This window comes from Gilbertella persicaria (genome assembly GCF_025201335.1).
Source record: "Gilbertella persicaria strain CBS 190.32 chromosome Unknown B0P05scaffold_48, whole genome shotgun sequence".
Classification (NCBI taxonomy): Eukaryota; Fungi; Mucoromycota; class Mucoromycetes; order Mucorales; family Choanephoraceae; genus Gilbertella; species Gilbertella persicaria.
The window spans coordinates 104,483-127,571 of record NW_026252009.1 but is presented as its reverse complement, the minus strand read 5'-3'; the positions used below and the strand labels follow the sequence as shown (position 1 = coordinate 127,571).

The following is a 23,089-nucleotide window of genomic DNA, read 5'->3' as shown; positions in this document are numbered from 1 at the left end:
GGCGAGTAGCTTGGGCTTGTAGGAGAGTAGCTGGGGCTAGTTGGACTATAGCTAGGGCTGGTAGGTGAGTAGCTAGGAGATGTTGGACTGTAGCTAGGACTTGTGGGGCTATAGCTTGGACTAGTGGGTGAGTAGCTTGGACTAGTAGGAGAATAGCTAGGGGATGTGGGTGAGTAACTTGGGCTAGTGGGTGAATAGCTTGGACTAGTGGGGCTGTAGCTAGGACTAGTAGGACTGTAACTGGGAGAAGTAGGGCTGTAGCTTGGACTAGTAGGTGAATAGCTAGGAGATGTTGGACTGTAGCTAGGACTAGTAGGGCTATAGCTCGGTGATGTGGGGCTGTAACTAGGCGATGTAGGTGAGTAATTGGGCGATGCTGGAGAGTAACCAGGAGAAGCAGCATAAGATGGACTGCTTGGTGAGTAGCCTGGAGATGTAGGTGAATAGCCAGGGCTCTGAGCATAAGGACTAAGATCGCCGCGCCATGGACTAGCAAGAGAACCTCCAGCACCAGTGTTACCCATAGGAGAGAACATGGGTTCTGAAGGGGAGGAAGGTTGTGAAAAGTCAACCCAATCAGGAGAACGTGTATCGTAAGGTGTAGCCATGTTAGGAGTCATGTAACCTGGACCAGGTGTAGCAAATCCAGCAGTATCACCAGCCATACCCATTTGAAGGTTTTGTCTATGGTCTTGAGGAACGCTCTGCAACATTTCTTCGTCCAACATAACATCAAATTCACCTGTACCCAAAGGAGCCATTTGACCCAACATAATATTTTCAGCAACACCACGACAGTCATCAAGTTCACCAACAGCAGCAGCCTCCATAAGAATTTCAACAGTTTCTTCAAATGAACAACGCATCAAGGCACCAGTTTCAGCTCTATTGATACCATGACGAGTGATGGCCATCAAATGGCCACGGTTAGTCATCACATCACAAAGCAATGCCAAGTGACGGTAGTTAACATAAGAACCATCGAATTCAATAACATTACGCAATTCCTTGAGAAGAGCCTTACGAGTAGCTTCAATACCAAGTACTTCCATGATTTCAACAGTGTTGTTAGAGTAAGTACGGGTTTCATCGACACCATGTTGACACATGACTTGTTGAAGATTGATACCATCAGTATCAAGGCCCCATTCAGTAGTTGTTTCAAAAGTGCCTTTTTCATTGAGGGTGGTATTCTTACGTTCAACAATGTAAACCTTCTTAATACCGGGTATACCACGAAGATTGATTGAGCCTAACATACTGGCTTCCAACTTGCGAAGGAAAGTGTCTTCTTCAGTTCGGCCCTCTTCGTCATCCATATCCTTCTCTTCGTGTTCATCCATCATCACTCTACAACGTACGATCAATTTCTCAGAGTTTTCATCACTACCAATCACGTGAAGATCGTTACGGAATTCTTCAGAAATCTTTTGAACCACTTCAGTAATATTGAGACGCTTATCAATCATCATACCACGGTTCAATTCAATACGAAGCAACCATGGAGAAACACGAGTAACGAAGGCAGAATTGTCATCTTCAAGTTGATAGTATGTATCAACAAAGTCAACATCTTCTTCAATCACTGTGTTGCGTGGATCAGGATCATAATAAATTTCTGTCACAGAAGTAACCTTTTGTAATGTAGTGTGTTCAAGGTTGACTTGGACTTCCTTTGCCAATTCAATATTACGAGATCGTTCAGCATCAAGCCATACTTCGAGACGGGGTGTCTTGATATTCTTAGCAACGTTGATGATTTCCTTCAAACGAGGTACACCAAGTGTAACGTTCTTACTGGACACACCAGCATAGTGGAAAGTGTTCAATGTCATTTGTGTAGCTGGTTCACCAATAGATTGAGCAGCAATTGTACCAACCATTTCACCAGGTGCGACAATGGAAGTCAAGAAACGAGATTCAATTTCTCCAAGAATCCTAAAGATATGTTAAGACAAGCTACATTCCTATTTAACTTACCATTCAAAGGCTTGAGAAGTCAAGTGGAATTCTTCAACTACACGCTTGACAGCAAAAGTAGAACGAAGCAAGATCTGGAAGAGTAATGTAGCATTTCTTTGTGTTTCGCTAGAGATCTTGTCATTACCACGAATAACAAGCAAACGTTGTGCTAGAGCGTTGATACCATCCACAATTTGCAATGGGTGGATATCAGAAGGTTTGCGAGGATCTAGATGGAAGATTTGCTGTGAGTTCGTGATAAGGCGCTGAAGGTTAACAGGTAAAGGCCATTTATCATCGCCATGCTTAAAGATTTGTGTACGCAACTTTTGACGATCTTCTGACAATTGATATAATTCATGGTCCAAGTAAGATTGAGCCTGTTCACTGCCTTCAATGCTCTTGAGAACATTGTAGTTGAGTGCTCCCTTCTTGAAACCTTGATTCATCACATCAATCTTGTAGCGCTTTTCAAATTCGTCTTCGTTGCACTTGAGAGAAAAGAACTTTTGACTTTCAACAGCCATGGCATCCATACCATCTTCACCATAACAGAATTGGATGATATCACCTAATGAGTTGCGGACAGTACCATCGTATTTGACCATCACATCTTCTAAAGCTTTCACAAGACGACGTTGAATATAACCAGTTTCAGCAGTCTTGACAGCAGTATCAATAAGACCTTCACGACCACCCATAGCGTGGAAGAAGAATTCAGTTGGTGTCAAACCTCTCAAATAAGAGTTTTCTACGAAACCACGACTTTCTGGACTGTGGTCATCCTTTGAAAAGTGTGGTAATGTACGGAACTTGAAACCATAAGGAATACGTTTACCTTCGACGTTTTGTTGACCGACACAGGCAGACATTTGAGAAATATTGATAAAGGAACCCTTTGAACCAGCAATGACCATCTGTTTGACGTTGTTGTCTTCCTTTAAACTGTTTTGAGCCATTTTACCAGCATCATCACGAGCCTTGTTCAAGGTTTGGTTAACCTTGGCTTCAAAGGATTCACGCAATGTCATACCAGGCTGGACTTCAAGTTTATCTTGTTGAGCAGTAATAATCACTTCTTGCACACGTTGCTTGGCTTGAGAAATGATGTTTGTGATAGTAGCCATGGATGGTTTATCAGCAATAGTATCACCAATACCGATACTGAAACCGTTTTGTAACAACCAGTAGTTGACAACTTGTTGAGTACCGCCCAAGAAGTTCTTGGCTGCTTCAGGGCCTAATTCGTTCATGATTGTGTGAATAAGACCACCACCAGCAGTACCAACTGTCTTTTTACAGACAATACCACATATCAGCTCACCATTCTCAATAATGACACGGGTATCACCAGGTGAGATCAATGTAGTCTCACCATCAGGATGTGTCGAGTGGAATGTTTGACAATTGATACCTTTGGGAATGACCATAGCCAGGATTTGCTTACCAGTCCACATTGGCTTTGGCTTAAGGATAGCGGGAGGTGGAATATAACCATCCCAGGAGGGAACCCACATAACGATATTCATCACCAAATCCTTTGTCAAGAAACAATCACGCAATGTAAATTTACGAATACCACAGAGCGTATCTTGCACAATACCCATAACAGGCTTGTTGGATTGTGGAGATACAATTTGCTTAGGTACCATACAAATTTCAGTGATTTCTGCTCTAGTTTCCAAGGACTGAGGTACGTGAAGATTCATTTCATCACCATCAAAATCAGCGTTATAAGGAGAAGTGACAGACAAGTTTAGACGGAAAGTGGAATAGGGCATCACACGGACACGGTGACCCATCATGGACATTTTGTGAAGAGAAGGTTGACGATTAAAAATGACAACATCGTCGTCATTGATATGTCTTTCGACTCTGTAACCATATTGAAGAGGAATTTCACCAGCACGCTTACGGTAACGCAAATCAATACGTTCACCGTTATCACGAATGACATATTTAGCACCGGGATGCTCTAAGGGACCATTGCGAACGAGTGCTTGAAGTTTATCGATATTGTATGGAGTGACAATTTCAGGATAAGTCAAGTTACGAGCAATACTACGAGGTACACCCACTTGATCTAAAGCCAAGTTGGGATCACCAGTAATGACAGTACGTGCGGAGAAATCAACACGCTTACCCATAAGATTACCACGAAGACGACCTTCTTTACCCTTGAGACGAGCACGAATTGATTTAAGAGGTCTGCCTGACTTTTGCAGGGCTTGTGGTTGACCTGCAATATCATTGTCCATATAAGTAGCAATATGAAATTGCAAAAGCTGCTCGAATTCTTGAACAACATGAACAGGAGCACCTTCGGATTCACAGCGCTTGACATTGGCATTTGCCTTCAAGATATCAGAGAGCTTGTGAGTCAAATCGTCTTCACCTCGACTGGTACCATCCATCTGAATGGAAGGACGCACTTGTGGAGGGGGAACAGGTAATACAGTGGTGATCATCCATTCAGGTCTAGCGAACTCTTCGGATAAACCCATATCACGAATGTCTTGATCAGAAATATTCTTGAGAATTTGCAAGACTTTAGACGCAGTTAAAGGCTTTTTGCCTTCATTATTATCCTGCGCAAAATGTCAGTATATAACAATCAAATCAGCCTGTCAACTTACATCTGCTGCGGAAGCACGGAAGTGAGCATAAAGCTTAAGGCCATCTTTACGAATAAGGGGTTGCTTGGAACCACAGCCGCCATGCTTACTCTTGCGCTTTCCGCTGTCAAATTCTTCTTTTTCTTCTAATCCTCCTTCTGTCTCATCACTGCCTTCACAAGTCATTTTGGATTTTGCAAGATCCCAAACTGCTCGAAGTTTTGCTTTTGAATCAGTAATCTTTCTTGCTCTTGCAAAACGAGGATTGGACTGCGCATCATTAGCTGTGCATCTTTGTTTGTTTGTTACCTACATCATCTACTTTAAGCTTTGAACAATGGAAACAGACACATTCAAGGATCTTTTTCACTTTGGATAAAAAGCCTAAACGCGGATATTAACAACAAGACCCACAACAATAGAATCGCAATTTACCAATATGATAAACAGGCTTGGCCAATTCAATGTGACCAAAATGACCAGGACATTCTGCCATGCCTTCACCACAAGTTTGACACTTGTAGTTACGGTCAATAGTACCCATTTGAGGATCTAATAGACCACCTTTCTTAGGTTTTTGTGTGCCTTCTTCATATAATTCAGGATATTCAACTTTTGCGACAGACATTGCTATCTATTGATTTCAAAAATATGTCAATAAAAAGAGAAACTCTTTTGTCTCGACACACATACAATCTCGTCAGGTGAAAGGATACCAAACTGAACGGCATCGACACGTCGGAGAGGTGCAGATGAAAAAGCAAAAGGGTGTCCACTCATCTTGTTGTTGCTGTTTTTTATATGTTATATGTAGTTTTTTTTTGTTTTTCTTTTTAGATTCACGTAAAAAAAAAGAGAGAGACGATTCTATTCAAGTGCTGCTAGTTGAAGAATATGTATGTATATCACTTGAATAATAATAGAGATCGTCACCAACAATCGAAAAAAAAAAAGCTGCTTTCTGATTTCTAGTGTTGTTGATTATAAATTAGTTAGATTAGAAGATAATCAAATAAACTATTGTTGAGTGAGGGAATCTAGTTGTTCGACGTTCGTGTCTTTTTAAAAAAAAAAAAAAGGAAAGCGAACAAGAAAGAAGACGCAGCAGCAGCAAGAAAAAAAAGAAAAAAAACAATTTATACTCTTACACACGTCATCCTTTCGCAACTCCGCTTGTGACTGTATTTTTTGGAGTTTATATAAAAAGGAAGTTGATCTTGTCTTTCTTTTTCTTCTTTATCGAATTGGATTCGATACATAGAATAAACCCCATTTGCGTTGAGCTAAGAAAACATCTGGGCTGCATTATGACGGAACCAAGAAAGTGGATGTATGACCTACTTTTTGTTCCGTATTATACTAAGTATAAAATATTTAATCAGGCAAAAGTAATAGTTTTGAGAAACTAAGTGAACCAAACATTTGTTGATACAAGGGCCGAATGGCTATCATGATTTTGCTATCTAGTTTTTAAACATCGTTTTATGAGCTGCAAAAGAGCCAGTATCAAAACAACATACATCAATAATCTCGTGACTGTCTTTTCTTTAATAGCTTTGAGCAAAAAAAAAAAGTATCCTTTTCTCTTATATTGATCAACCAACCTATATGCGTAGTTTAGAACTTTTGGGACAAACATCCTCCAAAGTCACTAGCGCTGACATTGAAGGTCGCTCTCTTATTACTACTGATCCTGAATCTTTGACAGTTTATGTGGCATTTCAAGATCTCAATGATCAAATCCGTGTCGCTGCTACTGACTTGGCACCTGGTGATCCTACTGCCTTTGTAGAAATTGGTCGCTGCCCCGGTACTTCTATTGTCAGCTTCACTTTCTTGGCAGATCAAAAAGTTGCTTGTCTTTGTACATATAATGGCGATATCATTCTTTTTAGTAAAGAGCGTTTCGAGAATGGGCAGGAAGCTGTATGTGTATCTAAAACGCATTTTGCATGATTTTAACAGTCTATAGATGGAGGTAATGGGTTCTGTTGATTCTGGTATTCATGCCATGAGTTGGAGTCCCGACCAGGATTTAGTTGTTTTGGTGACAGGTAATGCATACTGACAACCATTCCCTTTTTATTGATCTATTATGTGACAGGTGAAAAAAAAGTGTTGGAAATGACTCAAGACTTTGATACAATCACAGAATTCGAACTTCATGTCGAGAACCAAGGTGAAGGTGTCCAACACAGTGTAGGCTGGGGTAAAAAAGAAACACAATTTCATGGATCAGCAGGAAAACAAGCAGCTCAACAAAAAGTGGACGCTAGTAAATTCACTACTTCTGACGATGATGATTCCAAACCACGTATAGCTTGGAGAGGAGATGGTAGCTTCTTTACTGTATCTGATATTGATCCCAACAGATCTGCTCGCGTTATTCGTGTCTATAACCGTGAAGGTACATTGCAAAATACAAGTGAACCTGTAGATAAACTAGAACATACTTTGGACTGGAGACCATCCGGTAATTTGATTGTATCAAGTCAACGTCTTCCTCATCGTCATGACATTGTCTTTTTTGAAAGAAATGGTCTTCGCCATGGTGAATTTACCTTGAGAGAAACCCGTGATGTAAAGCAAAAGGTGTTGGAAGTGACATGGAATGCTGATTCTACTATTCTTGCTGTATGGATTGAATCTGAAGGACAAAAGACAGTTCAACTCTGGACTTCCAAGAACTACCATTGGTATATGAAGCAACACATTGTTCTTTCAGAAGGTAGAGACATTGTTGGTTTTGCTTGGGATGTTGAAAATTCTTTGCTTGCCCATTTGTTTACAAGCACTGGTGATTATCACCGCCATTTATACACATGGGATGTGTTTACCAGCACTTCTATTGATGAGTCTAATGCTGGCTATGTTGCAGTGATTGATGGGTCTCAATTGCTTATGACACCTTTTGCTTACATGAATGTTCCTCCTCCTATGAGTGCTTTGACTATTGCTACTCAGGGTGATGTGCAATATGTTGCATTTGGTCCTGATGCTGCAGGTCTGAAGTTGGCTGCTCTTACTACTTCCAAAATTCAATTGTTTGATCTTCCTCTTAAAGGACTTGGTGATGCTTCACTTCTTGGCGAATTAGCCTTGCCTGAGGTTACTGCAAGCAATGATTCTTATGCCAAGAATCCCATCCGTCAATTATGCTGGATTGATGAAACCCAACTTGTCTACTGTCAATATGATGAAGAACTGCAACAAGATATGTTCTGTGTTGCCAACTTCTCTTTGGACAACAAGGAAATGACAGTAAACTCAACCCCTTTTGATGGAAAGATTGGTCACATTTACTTTAATGTCACTCAAAAAGACCTGATTGTAGAGGGCATAAATGGTTCTGTCTACAATGTTGAATTGGAAGACAATTTGCCTATGATCAGCAAAATTGAACAATTCTCTGATTTCTGTCCCTGGATTGCCACTGCCCGTGCTGGCTTGCCTATAGAACAAACAGAGCGTGTTGTTATTGGTTTGACTAATCGTAGTAAACTATACATTAATGACAAGCTTGTTTCTTCAGAAGCCACTTCATTCTTTATCCGCGCCAATTGGTTAGTTTTCTCCACTACTTCTCACTCTGCTCGATTCTTGGCCTTGGATAGTGCCTCTGTTGAAAATCTCAAGTTATCTGATGAAAGCAATGATGCTTATGATGAAACTTCTAGACGTCTTGAGCGTGGCTCCAAGATTGTCATGGCCACTCAACATAAGCCTTCTCTTGTACTTCAAATGCCCCGTGGTAATCTTGAAACAATCAGTCCTCGGGCTTTTGTTTTGGCTACTATTCGTGAAGACTTGAAGAACCTTGACTTCCGCTCTGCTTTTATTGCCTGTAGAAAGAACAGAATTGACTTGAACATTCTCTATGATGATAGCCCTGAACGTTTTGTTGCTAATGCTCGCACTTTTGTTGAACAAGTCTCTGAAGTTGACCACCTCAATTTGTTCTTGTCTAACCTTAGAAACGAAGATACTTTGGTGACCATGTATCGTCGTGGTGGCCGTACTGCCGATCAATTAACCACTGCTGTCGGTGTAGAAAACAAAGTCAACAGCATTTGTGAATCCATTCGTAATGTCTTGTTTGACCTTGGTCGCGATCACTACATTCAATCCATTCTTTCTACTTATGTTAGAAAATCTCCTCCAGATATCGAATCTGCCATGTCGCTTTTATCTGAACTTCGTGAGACTGACTTACATGCTGCTGAAGATGCCTTAAAGTACACCATTTTCTTGTGTAAGGCTGACTTGTTGTATAATGTTGCTTTGGGAATGTACAACTTCCCTCTTGTCCTCATGGTGGCTCAACAAGCACAAATGGATCCTAAGGAATACCTTCCTTTCTTGCAAGAACTCAAGAATCTCGAAAAGTACTATCAACGTTACAAGATCGATGACCACTTGAAGCGTCATGAAAAGGCTATCAGAAACTTGAGCATGGCTGGTGATGAACATTTTGATGAGTTGCTTGAATACATGCAAAAGTACTCTCTTTATCATATCGCCATTGAAGAGTTTGCCAGCAAGAAGCAACAAAAATTGGCCATTCTTGAAGTATATGGTGCTCATCTTGATTTCAAGACCAATTATGAAGAAGCTGGTATTGTTTACACCATGGCTGGTAACTCTGCCAAGGCTTTGGAGTCTTACCGCATGGCTGGTTGTTGGAGAGAAGCTTTCTCTATTGCTAAACAATTAAAGTACTCGGATGAAGAAATTCACTCAATGGCGTATGATATCATTGAATACTTGAAAGAAAAGCGTCGTTTCCAAGAAGCCGCTATGGTTGCTCAAGACTATGCCAAGGATGTTGAAGAAGTAGTTGATTGTCTCTTGAAGGGTAGTCTTTGGAAAGAAGCTGAGCGTATTTCTTATACTTACAACCGTCCTGATTTAATTGAGACACACGTCAAACCTGGTTTAGTAGAAGGCTATACACAAATGGACGATGATATTGATGAGATGATGGCTCAATTCCATAAGCAAAGTGCTCGTCTTGTCGAATTGCGTACTCGCAAGCCAGAACAAGCAGTAGAAAACCCTATGGCAAATGATGAATCATTGGATAACATTGATATGTTCTCAGATACCACTTCAATGTATAGTCAGTTCACAAGATATACAAATGCTTCTTCTCGAGTGTCATCTGTCTCTTCTCAAGGTTCAGCAAAGACTAGAAAGACATCCAAGCTTAGAAAGAGAGAAGAACGTAAGAGAGCACGCGGTAAGAAGGGTACTGTTTTTGAAGAAGAATACATTGTCAATTCTATCAAGAAATTGATCGAAAAGGCCAGTAATATGCAAAGTAAGTTTTTTTCTTGTATAACTAAACATGTTATTCATCACGTTATTAGCTGAACTTGGTAACCTTATTCGTGCACTTGTTCCATTTGAATACGTTGAAGAAGCTAGAGCTATCCAAGTCAAATTTGAAAAGGCTATTCAAACACTTGATGCATGCAAAGACACTGTCTTTGTTCCATTACAATTAGCTGTGAGCTTGGTAAGTAGATAATTAAACATGACAACCATACTTATATTTTGTAGTACGCAACACTTGAAGAATTTGAAGAGGCCAAGAACAACCCAAAGATTATAGAAAAGCCTGTGATTGCCAAGGTTGATTGGAAGTTACAGTTGTTGTAAAATGCTTTGTTAAATATGTATAAAATAAATTTTCTTTTACGTTACACTGATAATGCAGATGGCGATCTCCCTAAAAAGTTATTGTAGTACAGCATTGATTACATTTTGCTTATTGATCAACGCTTATAAGTTCATTAAGGCAATATAGTATTACAAATACACAAGTGATGTTGGTTGAAAAAGTGTATCAACTTTTATTGTAGTTCTTTCTAGCTGAATTCATACTTAAAAAAAATGCTCTTTGATAGAGAATTTTTTGCAGCAAAACATGATCATTATAGTCTAATAAAAATATTGCTTCTTTTCATAAAAAGTGTCTGACTGCTCTACTGTAATACAAATGGGATGTTGATGACTACAAAAATTATCTTTCTGACAAATCCCTCGGTTAAGGTTTTTGTTGATCATCTTTCCTTCCCTTTTCACCTTCTTATTAATGAAATGTCTTTGCCGGATGATGACTGCTTCAAAAATCTATCTAAAACCCAACAAGTGGAACTGTATAAATTATACAAGAAGTTCAACAAGCCTTATGTGCAAGTAAACTATGATAACCTTGTGAAAGCACTTGAGTTAGCATCTATTGAAGTATCAATGAAGAGCCAGTTTGATCAGGTTCTAGACGTCTACAAAGAATCATTACAGGTCAAGTATGATGTACTCATTTTATTTCTGGATACGGCACTACCCGCTTGGATTGAATACATTGAATCAACATTAAGCAATAATATTCTCAACATTATCAAATTGTTTCTCAACGAACATCATTTGGATTTATCTGTGTTTTACCTTATTGACAAGAAAATCAAACATGCTGAAATCATTATGGCCTATCATGATTTCGTAGGCACATACTTTCTCAAAAGCTGTACTGGTATTCGAATCTATAGCTTGTTCTATGGCAAGAAATGCAGGCCCATTAATTTTATAAACGATAAAGCAGACAAAAAACGAAACAGCGAGCTAGAAAACGAGCTGAAAAGAATGAGAAGCTTCTCTGATTTTCTGCGCTCGCGTAAACGAATGAAGATCTTTCAAGCAGCAAGCAGTTCCTTTAATATGTTTGTTATTACAAATGACGAGCTACTTATCTGTTTACCACCTATTGAATCCATGATGAAGGGCATGAAAGGCATTATCAGTGTGGATTATCGTATCAATGTGTTCTTGGCTTCTTACTTGGGAACCTTGACAGCACTTATACCTACGTTTGAAGACTTTGAACTTGCTCAAAAAGAAGGCATGTTTGAACCTGAAATGAAGTATAGTGAATTCAAGTCTTTGTGTGCAAACTCATTTTTGGAAGTGGAAGATTATGATGAACATCTTTACTTATTTGTTTTGAATGCAAACAAATATTTTTACCAGTACTTTAATGCTTTGTGGAGGGATTTAACAAACAAGCTCATGTTTGAGCCTGTTTCTTTCTACTTGACATTGATGGCGACTATCTTTTCTCTACTTTCGCTAATACAAGTCTTACAAAATGCAAAAATCATACCACCCTTGTATTAATTACTTTTTTTAATCATATTATATCATATTTCTTAATCAATAAAGTTTATAAGCAGGGACAAGTAATGTTGATAGAGTCTCTTTTCCTCCCATAATCATCATGGCTTCCACTTATAATCCTTCAAAAAAGAAATACTACATTGTGACAAGTATTTTCTCTCCTTACAAAGAAGACATTAATCCTGGTAGTATTGATTCCTATTTGTTTGATTCCAGAAGCAAGGCTGAAATCTTTATGAATAAAGAAGCAAAAGAAGTCTACTATACACAAATCAAATCAGATGAAGAAGACTATGATGGAAACAAGACACCACCTGAAGAAGAAGAAAATGATGGTGCTTTTTATTATGCAAACAAAAACTGTATTTGTTTTGGTGAAGATAGCTCAATGGGATTCTCTTATCGTAGAGCTTGGGGTATAGTAAAGATTGAAGAAGTAAGGATGAAAGATTAATATTTTCTACCTATATGATAAATAAACATTGGCTTTATATATGAAATCAAACTGTATCATTGGACAGACAGGTCGGTTTATTCTATGTCTATACCACAGAGATCGACAGAAGTCTCTTTGTCGGTTCTCGCAAAAAAGAAAAAGAAAAAGAAAATAATAATTGTACAATAGTTTTGATGAACTGCCTGCCAATGCCCTGGCCAAGTTGTACAAGAGCATTTGCATTTCCTAAATTAACCAATGAAGCCAAGTTAGGAATCTAACCAATGAAACTAAGCAATGGGATAAAAAATGAGTCACAACAGCTTTCCTTTCAGTTCACCAATTAGATAAGAAGGCTCATAACATACCAATTCCAGAAAAAAAATCTTATCAATTTGATCGAGAGAATAATTTGGTACCTCTTTCTTTTCTCTTTTATCATTAAAAAAGATGCTCTATAGATCAACTCGTGGACAAGCCAAAGACTATACCTTTGAAGACGCTGTTATGGCTGGTCTCGGCCCTGACGGTGGTCTCTTTATTCCTCAGGAGATCCCTACCTTGCCTGCCAACTGGCGTCAAGCTTGGTCTCAATATAGCTTCCAACAACTTGCTGTTGAAATTTTATCTTTCTATATTGATGAAACTCAAATTCCTCGAGCTGATCTCGTTCAACTTGTCGAACGCTCTTATTCTACTTTCCGTTCCAAGGACGTTACACCCCTTGCCAAGGTTCATGATGGTCTTTATGTTTTAGAATTATTCCACGGTCCCACTTTTGCTTTCAAAGACGTTGCCCTTCAATTTGTTGGTAACCTTTTTGAATACTTTTTAGAACGCCGTAATAGTAAGGAACCTGCTGGTGGTAAGACACACCGTTTGACTGTTGTTGGTGCTACTTCTGGTGACACTGGCAGGTAAGACACATCTCATAGAAAAAAAAAATTAACCAATATTTATTAGTGCTGCCATTTATGGTCTCCGTAACAAAAAGAATGTCTCTGTGTTCATTCTTCACCCCAATGGTCGTGTCAGTCCTATCCAAGAAGCCCAAATGACGACTGTCTTGGACAAGAATGTTCACAACTTATCTGTTGAAGGCACTTTTGATGACTGTCAAGATATTGTAAAGAACTTATTTGGCAACAAAGAGTTCAATGATCGTCACCACTTGGGTGCTGTCAACTCTATCAATTGGGCACGTATCCTGGCTCAAACAGTCTACTACTTCCAAGCCTACTTCACTCTTCTCCGTTCTTTGAACATTGATCCTGCTTCTCCTGAAGCTGAAGCCATCAAGTTTGACTTCTCTGTCCCTACTGGTAACTTTGGTGATGTATTGGCTGGTTACTATGCCTACCGTATGGGTCTTCCTACAAACAAATTGTTGATTGCTACTAATGAAAATGATATTCTTTACCGTTTCTTCTCATCTCAAGCTTACGAGAAGCAAACTGGTCCTGATGGTGGTGTCAAGGCTACCTTGTCTCCTGCCATGGATATTTTAGTGTCCTCCAACTTTGAGCGTTTGTTGTGGTATTTGGTTCGTGAGACAGAAGCTGATCAAGGCAAGACACAAGATGATGCATTAAACGATAAGGCTGGTCAAACTGTTGCTGGTTGGATGCAAGAATTGAAGGAAAAGGGTGTCTTCCGTGTTTCTGATGCTGCTGTCTTGAAGGCTCGTGAAATCTTTGATGCTGCCCGTGTCACTGATGTTGAGACATCTGCTACTATTCGCTCCTACTATGAAACAAACAATGCTGGTCAATCTCCCTATGTTCTTGATCCTCATACTGCTGTTGGTGTTGCTGCTGCTGAAAAGTTGATTGAACGTGATAGCCTCAAGACTTACCCTGCCGGTAGTGATGTTCTCATTTGTTTAGCTACTGCTCATCCCGCTAAGTTTTCTGAAGCTGTTGAAGCTGCTTTGAAGACCTCTCCCGGTTTTGACTTTGCCAACGATGTCTTACCTACTGAATTTCATGGTTTATTAGAAAAAGAACGCAAGGTTACTCACGTTGAACGCGCTGATCCTCAATTAGTCATTCAAGTTATTGAAAAGGAATTACGTGAAGAAGGCATTTCTTTCTAGACTTCATTTACTCATACACACTCTCTTCATCCCTATCAATTAATATACACGCACACATTCTACATTTTCTTTTTAAAAAAGAAAAACTATATACTATATACACCATATAGGTTATGTCTAAATAAAACTTATTAGAAGCATCTATATACTTTAATGTTTTTGGGTATGAGAGGGCTCTTTTGTACCAAGAGGGACATCATCGTCTTCATCTTCGTCATCATCTTGAATGCTGCCATTGAAACGATTATTGAACATTTGTTGCTGTTGTTGCCACATTGGATGTTGACCGTATTGTTGTTGCATCATCATCATAGACACGCGGGGATCCATCATAGGTGGCACCATTTGCATGTTCATCATGCCAGGATACATCATCATGTTCATGTTCATCATTGGCATTTGTCCGCCCATCATTGGCATTATACCAGGATACATCATCATATTTTGATTCATCGCAGGATTCATGCCTTGACTCATAGCTGGATTCATGCTTTGACTCATAGCTGGATTCGTGCCTTGGTTGATACTTTGACTCATGCTTTGATTCATAGCTGGATTCATCATGGGCTAAGTAGACAAACGATAAGTACATTACTTTGACTAAATACTATTTTACCTGCATCATTTGCTGTCTTTGTTCTAGAAGGTATCGTTCACGCTCACGCTCCAAGATGCGCTCTTTTTCCATTTCTGCTAGTCGAGTCTTATTGGATTTTTCTTGCTTTTTCTCATGCTCCAATTGAGAAATCATACCCACTAGACCAGCACGAGGTTCAGGAGGTTTATTTGGCACTTGGATTAATGGCTGACCAGTGGCTCTAGCATAGCCTTCTTGGTCATGTGCTGAGGGACGGTCTGCTCTGTATGTATCTAACAGGCTATTTTGTGTTGCAAATCTATCTCCAAGCTGAGGAATGATAGGACCATCTTCGCCCATCATAGGGAAACCATTTTCATCATAATAACCTTGGAAATGTGGATCCATCATCATCATATTTTGACTAGCATTGTATGTACTGGCACTATCCCATTGTTGATTTTGCATATAGGCATCATTGTAGTCAAGATAAGGTTGTTGATGTTGCTGTTGTAAGTGTCTTTGTTGTTGTTGATGAATAGGAATATCGTCATCATCACTACCAGAGTAACCTTCTTCCTCTTCCCCTTCTTCACTATCGTCGGATCCACTTACACTAATTTGAGTTCTGGCCACCTTGGGATTAGGTCTCTTGGTGACGGGTTTAGCACTGGGTTTTTGAACTGCTTCTTCTTCTTCATCATCGTCGTCGTCACTGTCTGATAAATTGTCTTCCTCTTTGACGTCTTTCTTAGTTGACAAATCAGTAGTTGATGATGTGGATGCTTTTTGAGAGATGTGGAGTGATGTCTTGGAAGATACACTCTTTTTCTCGATATCGCCTAATACATTGCTTGCAAATCCTTCATCTTCTTGCATATTAGGTAATAAACTTTCCTTTGTTTTGATTTTGTTTTTGTTAAAGACAGAGTCGCTATCGCTTTCATCGTCTTCCTCCTCTTCTTCTTCATCATCATCTTCCTCCTCACTTTCTTCATCACTAGCATATATTTTGCGATTTGTATTGGCTTTCACCTGCTGCTGCTGTTGGAGTGATGGTGGTGGAAATGCTTGAGCATGTTGAGGTTGCATGCCGAGTGGTTTGTTGCTCATGTTAGATGACTGACTAGAATGAGTGGACATCCTTTGAGGATTTGGACGAGGAGGAGAAGGCACTTGTCCATTCAGCATTGGTGCTCCTGAAGGGATTTGGTGGATCAAACCCATGGGTTGTTGTGACTGACGTGCATATAAATGTTGCTGAACTATCTGTTGCTGATGTTGTAATTTCTGTAACAAGATGTTTGAGAACTGAGACATGGTTTCTACCAAGCCTTGGTCTTTAAGGTTGATATGAGATACTTCATGCAATTCTAGGAACAAGCGTGGTGCATCTCCTCTTGGCTCTCCAAAATTAAGTGAGTGAATATTAAGGGGTCATCATGAAGACGATCAGGTCTGCCATATAGCTTGAAGGTATCAAAGGTACCAATGACCCACTGTGCCATTTCCTTAGTAGAGGGTGCTCGAATAGTTGCAGTTGTCGTCTCACCGTTTGCTTGAATTTTAAATGTTGTTACCGTATCAATATCTTTTGCTGATTCGGGATATAAAATATAAGATTGCACAACGTTAGTGATGGTAAGAACAGGATGTTTGGCTTTCTTGGATTCGTACAACATGATTTGGCCTTTAGAGGGTTTTGTTTTTTTACCAAACAGTTTCTTTTCTTCAACTTTATCAGACACAACTAACCAATATTTTTGCCATTCATTGGCTCCTAATTGAACTTCCACTTGACCCTCAGTCTTGCTCAACGTCTTTAACTGCATATCAGCAAAAGCTGATCGACTTAAAAAGTGTCGTGTAAAAATCTCTTGCAATCTAGTATATTCAAAACAAGAGAGGCGAATAGCAGATACCCATTGCTGCAATACCCGAGGATTAGGTAAATCAAATAAGACTTGATTGTCTCCAGCGGAGTTGAACGAAAACACGTTGTCCTTGCCTTGTTCACCCGACTTGCCCAACAAGTCCACGCTAGAATTAATCACAGACATATATTGTGGCATGACTTGCTCGCCACTTCCTTCAAATTGGGCATCCCAAAGGATCAGAACAGAACCACACAACTCAGCATACCAGCGAGACCACTGTTCTTTCTTTCTATAGACATAACCTTCGATATACACTTTTTGAGAATAATTGTCAAAGAGTGATTGTATAATTCGCATATCAGGAGGTGACATGGTGCGTGGTGGAGCTGCAGGCTTGATAAAATGAGCAGGTCTCGCCATTAGTACCGAAATAGGTCGATTTGTGCTACTGAGGGGTTGGTCGTCTTCTTCGTCACTATCAGAAGCTTGAAACCATTGGCCTTGATTTGCAATTTGCTGGTGAGGGTCGTCACTTAGACTGAGATTTTTCATCCCGGACTCGAAAGAGGCACTCATATTATATCGTGTTGATTTTGAAAAGTAACAAAAGTGTGTGTACACACAAATGAAAGAAAGAAAGAAAGAAAGGGAAAAAATGAACAGAGAGTGAGAAACAATTAAAAATAGTTTCTGTTCTCCTCCAGAGCCATGTAACACGAGTACCTTTTTTGGCCTGTGACTCTTACTTTTTTCTGTTCAAAGACTCTATTAAAGTTACATCAATTTAAGATTTTTATTCACCTTAATAAAAAAAAAAAATAAAAAAAAAGGAGATAGAAGGTATGTCTTCTCTCTTCTTATATGAAATGTACTCTGCTTAAAGATGGCACCATTCATCAAGTAAGCGTATATATGCTCATAAGTTGCTGAGACTATTTTTATTACTGTTTATCATGTGCAATTGATTTTTAAACAGTCAAAAAGTAAAATAATTGATTGTATCACAAATTCCGCATTAAGAATACGCAAATCTTCAACCTTGTGTACCAGGTATTTCTTAATTATCTTTTCTTTTCCTGGTAAATATTGGCTATCTATTCCAAAATTAATAAACTCTACCAAACAATAACTACAAAATACACGTACACAATTACAACAAAGGAGGATTACAAGGGATAAATAACAAAGAAGCAATTAAGTTTTGTTTTCGCAACAACAATGACCTCCTCATCTACTGTCTACTCCTTTCTAATTACCATAGCTTTTAACTGACATTAGACTGTCTTAGTCAGGAATCTTGGATTCTAAAGTGTTTCTTTTTGTTCTGCTTGACTCATTAGTATTTATAGTTAATACTGCTTTCAGAAAAATGGCATTATTATCTGCCGGCTTTTCTTTAAAACTACAGTCAAACCTATGGAAATTGGCGTTTTCACAGAAATAATTGTCACTTTTATAAAAATGATTGGTCCAAAGACAAAAATAATTGTCGGCAATTGAAAAAATAAATGTCACAAGCTCGATTATTTTTGTCATTTTGGTCAAGAGTATTTGTCCATGCCAGCTAATTAAATTTGGCGCTTAAGTTGATCATAGATATTTGTCGTTTTAAAATGCGACATTGATTTTGGAAATACTGTATGCATATATACTTTTTTCTACTCCAAAGAGTGCCATAAATATTATCTCGCCTGCTACACACATGCTATGTTATTTTTAATATAGAACATAGAATGCGATTTAATACATTCACTATAAGAAATCCAAATATATATATACAGCCCATGTTTAGAGAGAGATTTATATTTTATAGTAGATGATGCGACTATATTTGCTTAAAGAAAATGCTCAATAAGTAAAAACAAAAAAGGGAAAAAAATATACAGCGTTTTGGTCAATAATAAATAATGTATACAAATATACAACACAATTCATTCGAAAATATCCGTATTTTCAAATTGATAGCGAACCGTATCCTTATCCTCAACATGGTCCAGGAAGTTGTTCTCTTGACGTAACTTTTTCAACACATCCTTTTGATTGTCATATTCATTCTAAAAAACAGAATAAAATAAATAAGTAAAAATACCAATGATTTTACAAAGTTAAAGACATTTACCTGCAGCGTAGCCAACAACTCAAAGACTGAGATCATATTTGCCCTTGCATCCCAAGTTACAGGGATGGTTGCACTTCTTAATTCAATAACTTGCCATTTCGTTGTACTAAAGAGACTGCATTTTGTCAAGGTAATTTTGTCGCAGATATTGTATTTTTCAGCAATTAAGAGACAGTCTCAGAGAAAATAAGAGAAAATTATTGGATAAAATAAGAGAAAATTTTAGATCAATTAAGAGAAAACTGACCAATAAAATAAGAGAAAAACACAGGAAAAATTAAGAGAGAGAAAAAGGGGCAATTAGTAGAAAGCACTTTTCTCACTATTATTAACAAAAAATGGATATTGACTATGATATGAACGAGATCTCTCTACGCGACGAAGATATTGAAGCTGTACCCGAGATTATTGTCAGTGTAATGTCGATGATGAGAAAGAAGTGGGAGTATAACATCACTGCATCAGCCATGGAGTTAGATGAAGATGTGACGATGGAACTGAAGGAAGGGCACGAGGGTGATGAGCCCAGTAATAGCTCGGACGAGGAGGAAAATGAAGCTGATGTGCAGAGTAGTGAGAGCGATTTGAAAGAAGAGAAGCCTCTCAGAGACCTGACTGAAAAAAAAGACGACGCTAGCAATGCTAGACGTATATACACTCAGCAGGATATCAACAAGCTTATTGCTCTGTTAGTTGAACAGGTACCTATAAAGGATGCAGCTTTAAAGACAGGAATAAATGAAAAATCAGCCTACCGTTTCAAATCGCAGTGGCAGAAAACTGGGGAGGTACCTCAACAGAAGAAAAGAGGACGCAGAATGGGAACTGTCTCTGAGCTTACTGAGAAGCACTCGAAGTTTATTATCGACCTTGTTGATGAGCGTTCAACTACAACTGTAGCTGGAATACACGAGTCATTGATCATAGAGTTTCCAAGTCTCTCTGCAAGCCCATCCGCAGTATACAGACATCTTAGGACCAGCTGTGCACTATCTATGAAGAAGTTGGAGAAGATTTCAGTTGCTAGAAATTCAGAAGAAACTTTGAAGAAGAGAAAGGAGACCATCCTTCAATGGCTAGCTGATAGAGAAATTGACTTTGAGAACAATTGCGTATTTTTGGATGAAGCAGGATTCAATCTTCACATGACACGCACTCGTGGCTGGTCTAAGAAGGGAGCACCTGCTAAGACAACTGTCCCTGCTTCAAAAGGCACTACAATAACCATCCTTGGTGCCATCTCAAGTGCCGGCGTTATTGACATTTCTTTGAGAAAGCCAATAATGGTTTCGAGAGCTAAGAAGAGAAGAGTAGATGGTAAGGTTGTTACAACAACAGCCAAAGTTGGAACAAGGGCCGAGCATTATCTAAATTACTTGAGTAATGTGATGGATGTTCTTGACCGAAACAACATGAGGGGTTTTTACTTGGTAATGGACAATGCTCCCATACATAAGCCAGCTACAGTAAGAAATTTGATAGAAAGCAGAGGCTATAGGTGTGTATATCTTCCACCATACTCACCATTCCTAAACCCAATTGAGCTATTCTGGTCGAAGGTGAAGTATGGTGTCAAAAGAAAACCTTTCGAAACTGGTGAGACACTCACACCCAGAATCATGGATGCCTGCTCCAAGGTAACCAAGAAAGACTGCCAAGGCTGGATCCACCATTCCCTCGGATTTTTTGAAAAGTGCTTAGCCCTGGAGAAAAACTTATAATGAGATTAAAGTATAAATAAGCTTTCTACTAATTGCCCCTTTTTTTCTCTCTTAATTTTTCCTGTGTTTTTCTCTTATTTTATTGGTCAGTTTTCTCTTAATTGATCTAAAATTTTCTCTTATTTTATCCAATAATTTTCTCTTATTTTCTCTGAGACTGTCTCTTAATTGCTGAAAAATACAATACACTGAATTCCATAAGATGCTAAATTTTTAGCGGTTTCAAACGAAGCATTCGGGTACTTCAGGATTTCATCACATAAGGAGTTGCTAGTCATGATTATGAGCTTCCAGGTATCTTCCAGGGAATGGTCAATATATTCAGTAGAGAAGGGGCCAGACGATTCCATGATTACTACTTCGAACCCATCCTTGCATCCAACACCATCTGCAAACAACCTTTCGGTACTGCTATTCCAGACACCTGGGATGACTTGGCTGTTGGCATGAGAAAGCATTTTTGATTCGCACCTTATGCATAATATTAACAATGTCAGTATATTTCAAACGTATTCCAATTAACATGCTAACCACTTACCAGCTAAATATGAACCCTTTGTTCATGATACAGAAATGCTTAAAGATCGGTATAACGTATTCTGCCCAGAAGGTCCTCTCATGGCTTTTGTTGAAATCAAGCCTCTGGAATAATCCCCAGAAATCGGTCAAAATGATAGCAATTGCCGAAAAAAAGTTGCTCTCCAACGAACCCCAAGCCAAAGCTTCACTCTTGAAACGCCACACATTCAGAGGAAAGTTTTCGAATTGCACATCATCAGCCATCAAATCTCTCAACAATTTAAATACATTTGGGAACTTCCCTAAACCTTGCAAAGCCTTTTGATCAGCACGATTATTGTTTAAAACGCCTCGCAAAGAGAGTGGCATCAATGACAAAGGAATATTGGATATGGCGATATGGCACTTGTCTTGTACGTTTTCAATATCTGTGATTAATAACTTTGGTAAATTAGGGGTATGGTTTATTAATCTTGACGGCCCCATCAATTCAGTTTCGCCTGCATCCGACGAGTCCTATATATATCATCAATAATGAATACACTAATATAATTTTTTTTTACATATATTGATTTATAACTTTACCATGTTTTTCGATTGGCTTGGTTCTGCAGTGTCGTCTCCATGATGATCTAGAGCATGATTTTAGTCCGTATTTGGAATAATTGTTATTTTATCAGCACTCACCATTATCCATTTCTTTTAGTGTAGACTCTTTAACAACATCCAGAGCCATATCTGTGATATCAGAGGCAGATTTTATGGCTTTCGTAAATAATGTACGTGATTTTTCTTTCAATTTGAAGTCTTGTATCCTTCCTCGTTTTGCGGTATACAGTTTAACGAAGTCCTCAGAGAACTTTGGTTTGAGGGAATAATTATAACAATTATTGGCAAATCTTGACAATTGGTCTGGTACGTTTTTCGATTTTCCAATATTTTCTAAGCTTGATCGTATGTGTGATGTTTTGATAGTAGAATTATATAATAAGATGATATAGAGACAAAGGTAGATACTTTGAGACTGTTCTATACAATTTTATTGTTGTTCTTTTTGACTATACAGTATTTTCGGAAAGTATTCGTGCACTAATAATTTTTCGTTTCGTGCAATAAAAATAAATAAATCGTGCGGACTTGGAAAACAATTTCGAGCAAAAAAATTAAAGTCATGGTGCAAAAGTAGAAAAAGAGTTGGGTCAAAAAATTCATGCATGGTGCACGAAATTAATGTTTATTAGATTGGCTTTCTGTTCAAACAATCATCAAACATAGACATAGAATGTCTACAGAACCCCTTCAAGTCGCTCAAAAGGACTTTGTTACAGGCGTCTGTTATTCTGGAGGTGAGTGTTTCCTCTTTCAAAAGTTTCTCTCTTTTGACCTTGCTCTTGCAAACAGCCCAAAATTCTTCAATAGGGTTAAGGGTTGGTGAATATGGAGGAAGGTAGACGCAGCCATATCCTCTGCTTTCTATATACTTTCTTATGTCTTGGTGCGTATGGATAGGCGCATTATCCATGACTATATAGCTATCCTTGAAGATCTCGTGACGATCCAAAATATCCAAGCTACTAGCAATAAAGTTGAAGTAATGGCCAGTCACTGTTCCTCCTTTGCCCTTGTTTGCGACAGTTGAGTTTTTTCCTGTCAACTTTCTTTTCTTTGCGGGCTCCGCTACCTTGGGCTGTTTGATCTTGATATTGACAACACCGTGAGCAGATATAGCACCAAGAATAGTCGTGGTCTTTGCTCTTGTCTTTGGGACTGTGACAATGGCAGGATCACCTTTTTTAGACCAACCATAAGAGCGCTTCAAGTTGATATGGAATGCAGATTCATCAATAAAAACGCAGTTGCTCATATAATCCATGTCAGTCTCTTCCCAGTGTTTCACTCATTGATATCTAGCTTCAATTTTCTCAGGAGAATTTCGCTCAACTGAATAAAGCTTTGCTCGCTTGAAGCTGAGATTGCACTTTGTAGTGACAA

The 23,089-nt window shown here is 38.7% G+C and overlaps 7 protein-coding genes across 7 annotated transcripts; 3 read left to right on the top strand and 4 right to left on the bottom strand.

The window, feature by feature from the left end:
- Positions 1–1,334: 1,334 nt before the first annotated feature.
- Positions 1,335–5,465, bottom strand: B0P05DRAFT_252814 (uncharacterized protein). Its single transcript, XM_051573343.1, has 7 exons — positions 5,271–5,465; positions 5,013–5,211; positions 4,891–4,961; positions 4,599–4,847; positions 1,981–4,550; positions 1,475–1,938; positions 1,335–1,427 (listed from the first exon to the last, which is right to left on the bottom strand). Exons 1-7 carry the CDS (start codon positions 5,355–5,357, stop codon positions 1,420–1,422), a joined length of 3,648 nt encoding a protein of 1,215 aa, XP_051431144.1. The 5' UTR covers positions 5,358–5,465; the 3' UTR covers positions 1,335–1,419.
- A 680-nt stretch (positions 5,466–6,145) lies between these two features.
- On the top strand, positions 6,146–10,291 carry B0P05DRAFT_557644 (IKI3 family-domain-containing protein). The gene is made up of 5 exons (XM_051580042.1): positions 6,146–6,503; positions 6,550–6,631; positions 6,682–9,897; positions 9,947–10,095; positions 10,140–10,291. The coding sequence occupies exons 1-5, from the start codon at positions 6,186–6,188 to the stop codon at positions 10,236–10,238; spliced, it is 3,864 nt and encodes a 1,287-aa protein (XP_051431143.1). The 5' UTR covers positions 6,146–6,185; the 3' UTR covers positions 10,239–10,291.
- A 385-nt stretch (positions 10,292–10,676) lies between these two features.
- Positions 10,677–11,753, top strand: B0P05DRAFT_640639 (uncharacterized protein; the record flags this gene model as incomplete). Its single annotated transcript, XM_051583749.1, has 1 exon — positions 10,677–11,753. One exon carries the CDS (start codon positions 10,680–10,682, stop codon positions 11,751–11,753), a length of 1,074 nt encoding a protein of 357 aa, XP_051431142.1.
- A 100-nt stretch (positions 11,754–11,853) lies between these two features.
- Positions 11,854–14,284, top strand: B0P05DRAFT_590750 (threonine synthase; the record flags this gene model as incomplete). Its single annotated transcript, XM_051582842.1, has 3 exons — positions 11,854–12,189; positions 12,640–13,106; positions 13,153–14,284. The coding sequence occupies 3 exons, from the start codon at positions 11,854–11,856 to the stop codon at positions 14,282–14,284; spliced, it is 1,935 nt and encodes a 644-aa protein (XP_051431141.1).
- A 150-nt stretch (positions 14,285–14,434) lies between these two features.
- On the bottom strand, positions 14,435–17,314 carry B0P05DRAFT_590749 (uncharacterized protein; the record flags this gene model as incomplete). Its single annotated transcript, XM_051582841.1, has 3 exons — positions 14,435–14,851; positions 14,901–16,267; positions 16,312–17,314. The coding sequence occupies 3 exons, from the start codon at positions 17,312–17,314 to the stop codon at positions 14,435–14,437; spliced, it is 2,787 nt and encodes a 928-aa protein (XP_051431140.1).
- Positions 17,315–18,669: 1,355 nt separating this feature from the next.
- Positions 18,670–18,893, bottom strand: B0P05DRAFT_590748 (uncharacterized protein; the record flags this gene model as incomplete). Its single annotated transcript, XM_051582840.1, has 2 exons — positions 18,670–18,792; positions 18,858–18,893. 2 exons carry the CDS (start codon positions 18,891–18,893, stop codon positions 18,670–18,672), a joined length of 159 nt encoding a protein of 52 aa, XP_051431139.1.
- A 1,781-nt stretch (positions 18,894–20,674) lies between these two features.
- On the bottom strand, positions 20,675–21,685 carry B0P05DRAFT_557638 (uncharacterized protein). Its single transcript, XM_051580041.1, has 2 exons — positions 21,120–21,685; positions 20,675–21,070 (listed from the first exon to the last, which is right to left on the bottom strand). The coding sequence occupies exons 1-2, from the start codon at positions 21,581–21,583 to the stop codon at positions 20,743–20,745; spliced, it is 792 nt and encodes a 263-aa protein (XP_051431138.1). The 5' UTR covers positions 21,584–21,685; the 3' UTR covers positions 20,675–20,742.
- Between the last annotated feature and the right edge of the window lie 1,404 nt (positions 21,686–23,089).

Coding starts and splice junctions, on each gene's coding strand:
- B0P05DRAFT_252814 (XM_051573343.1), bottom strand. CDS start 5,357: ATGAGTGGACACCCTTTTGCTTTTTCATCTGCACCTCTCCGACGTGTC. Junction 5,212..5,270: donor TCCTTTCACCTGACGAGATT/GTATGTGTGTCG, acceptor TGAAATCAATAG/ATAGCAATGTCTGTCGCAAA. Junction 1,939..1,980: donor ACTTCTCAAGCCTTTGAATG/GTAAGTTAAATA, acceptor ACATATCTTTAG/GATTCTTGGAGAAATTGAAT.
- B0P05DRAFT_557644 (XM_051580042.1), top strand. CDS start 6,186: ATGCGTAGTTTAGAACTTTTGGGACAAACATCCTCCAAAGTCACTAGC. Junction 6,504..6,549: donor TCGAGAATGGGCAGGAAGCT/GTATGTGTATCT, acceptor AACAGTCTATAG/ATGGAGGTAATGGGTTCTGT. Junction 6,632..6,681: donor TTTAGTTGTTTTGGTGACAG/GTAATGCATACT, acceptor ATTATGTGACAG/GTGAAAAAAAAGTGTTGGAA.
- B0P05DRAFT_557638 (XM_051580041.1), bottom strand. CDS start 21,583: ATGGGGCCGTCAAGATTAATAAACCATACCCCTAATTTACCAAAGTTA. Junction 21,071..21,119: donor AACAAAGGGTTCATATTTAG/CTGGTAAGTGGT, acceptor AAATATACTGAC/ATTGTTAATATTATGCATAA.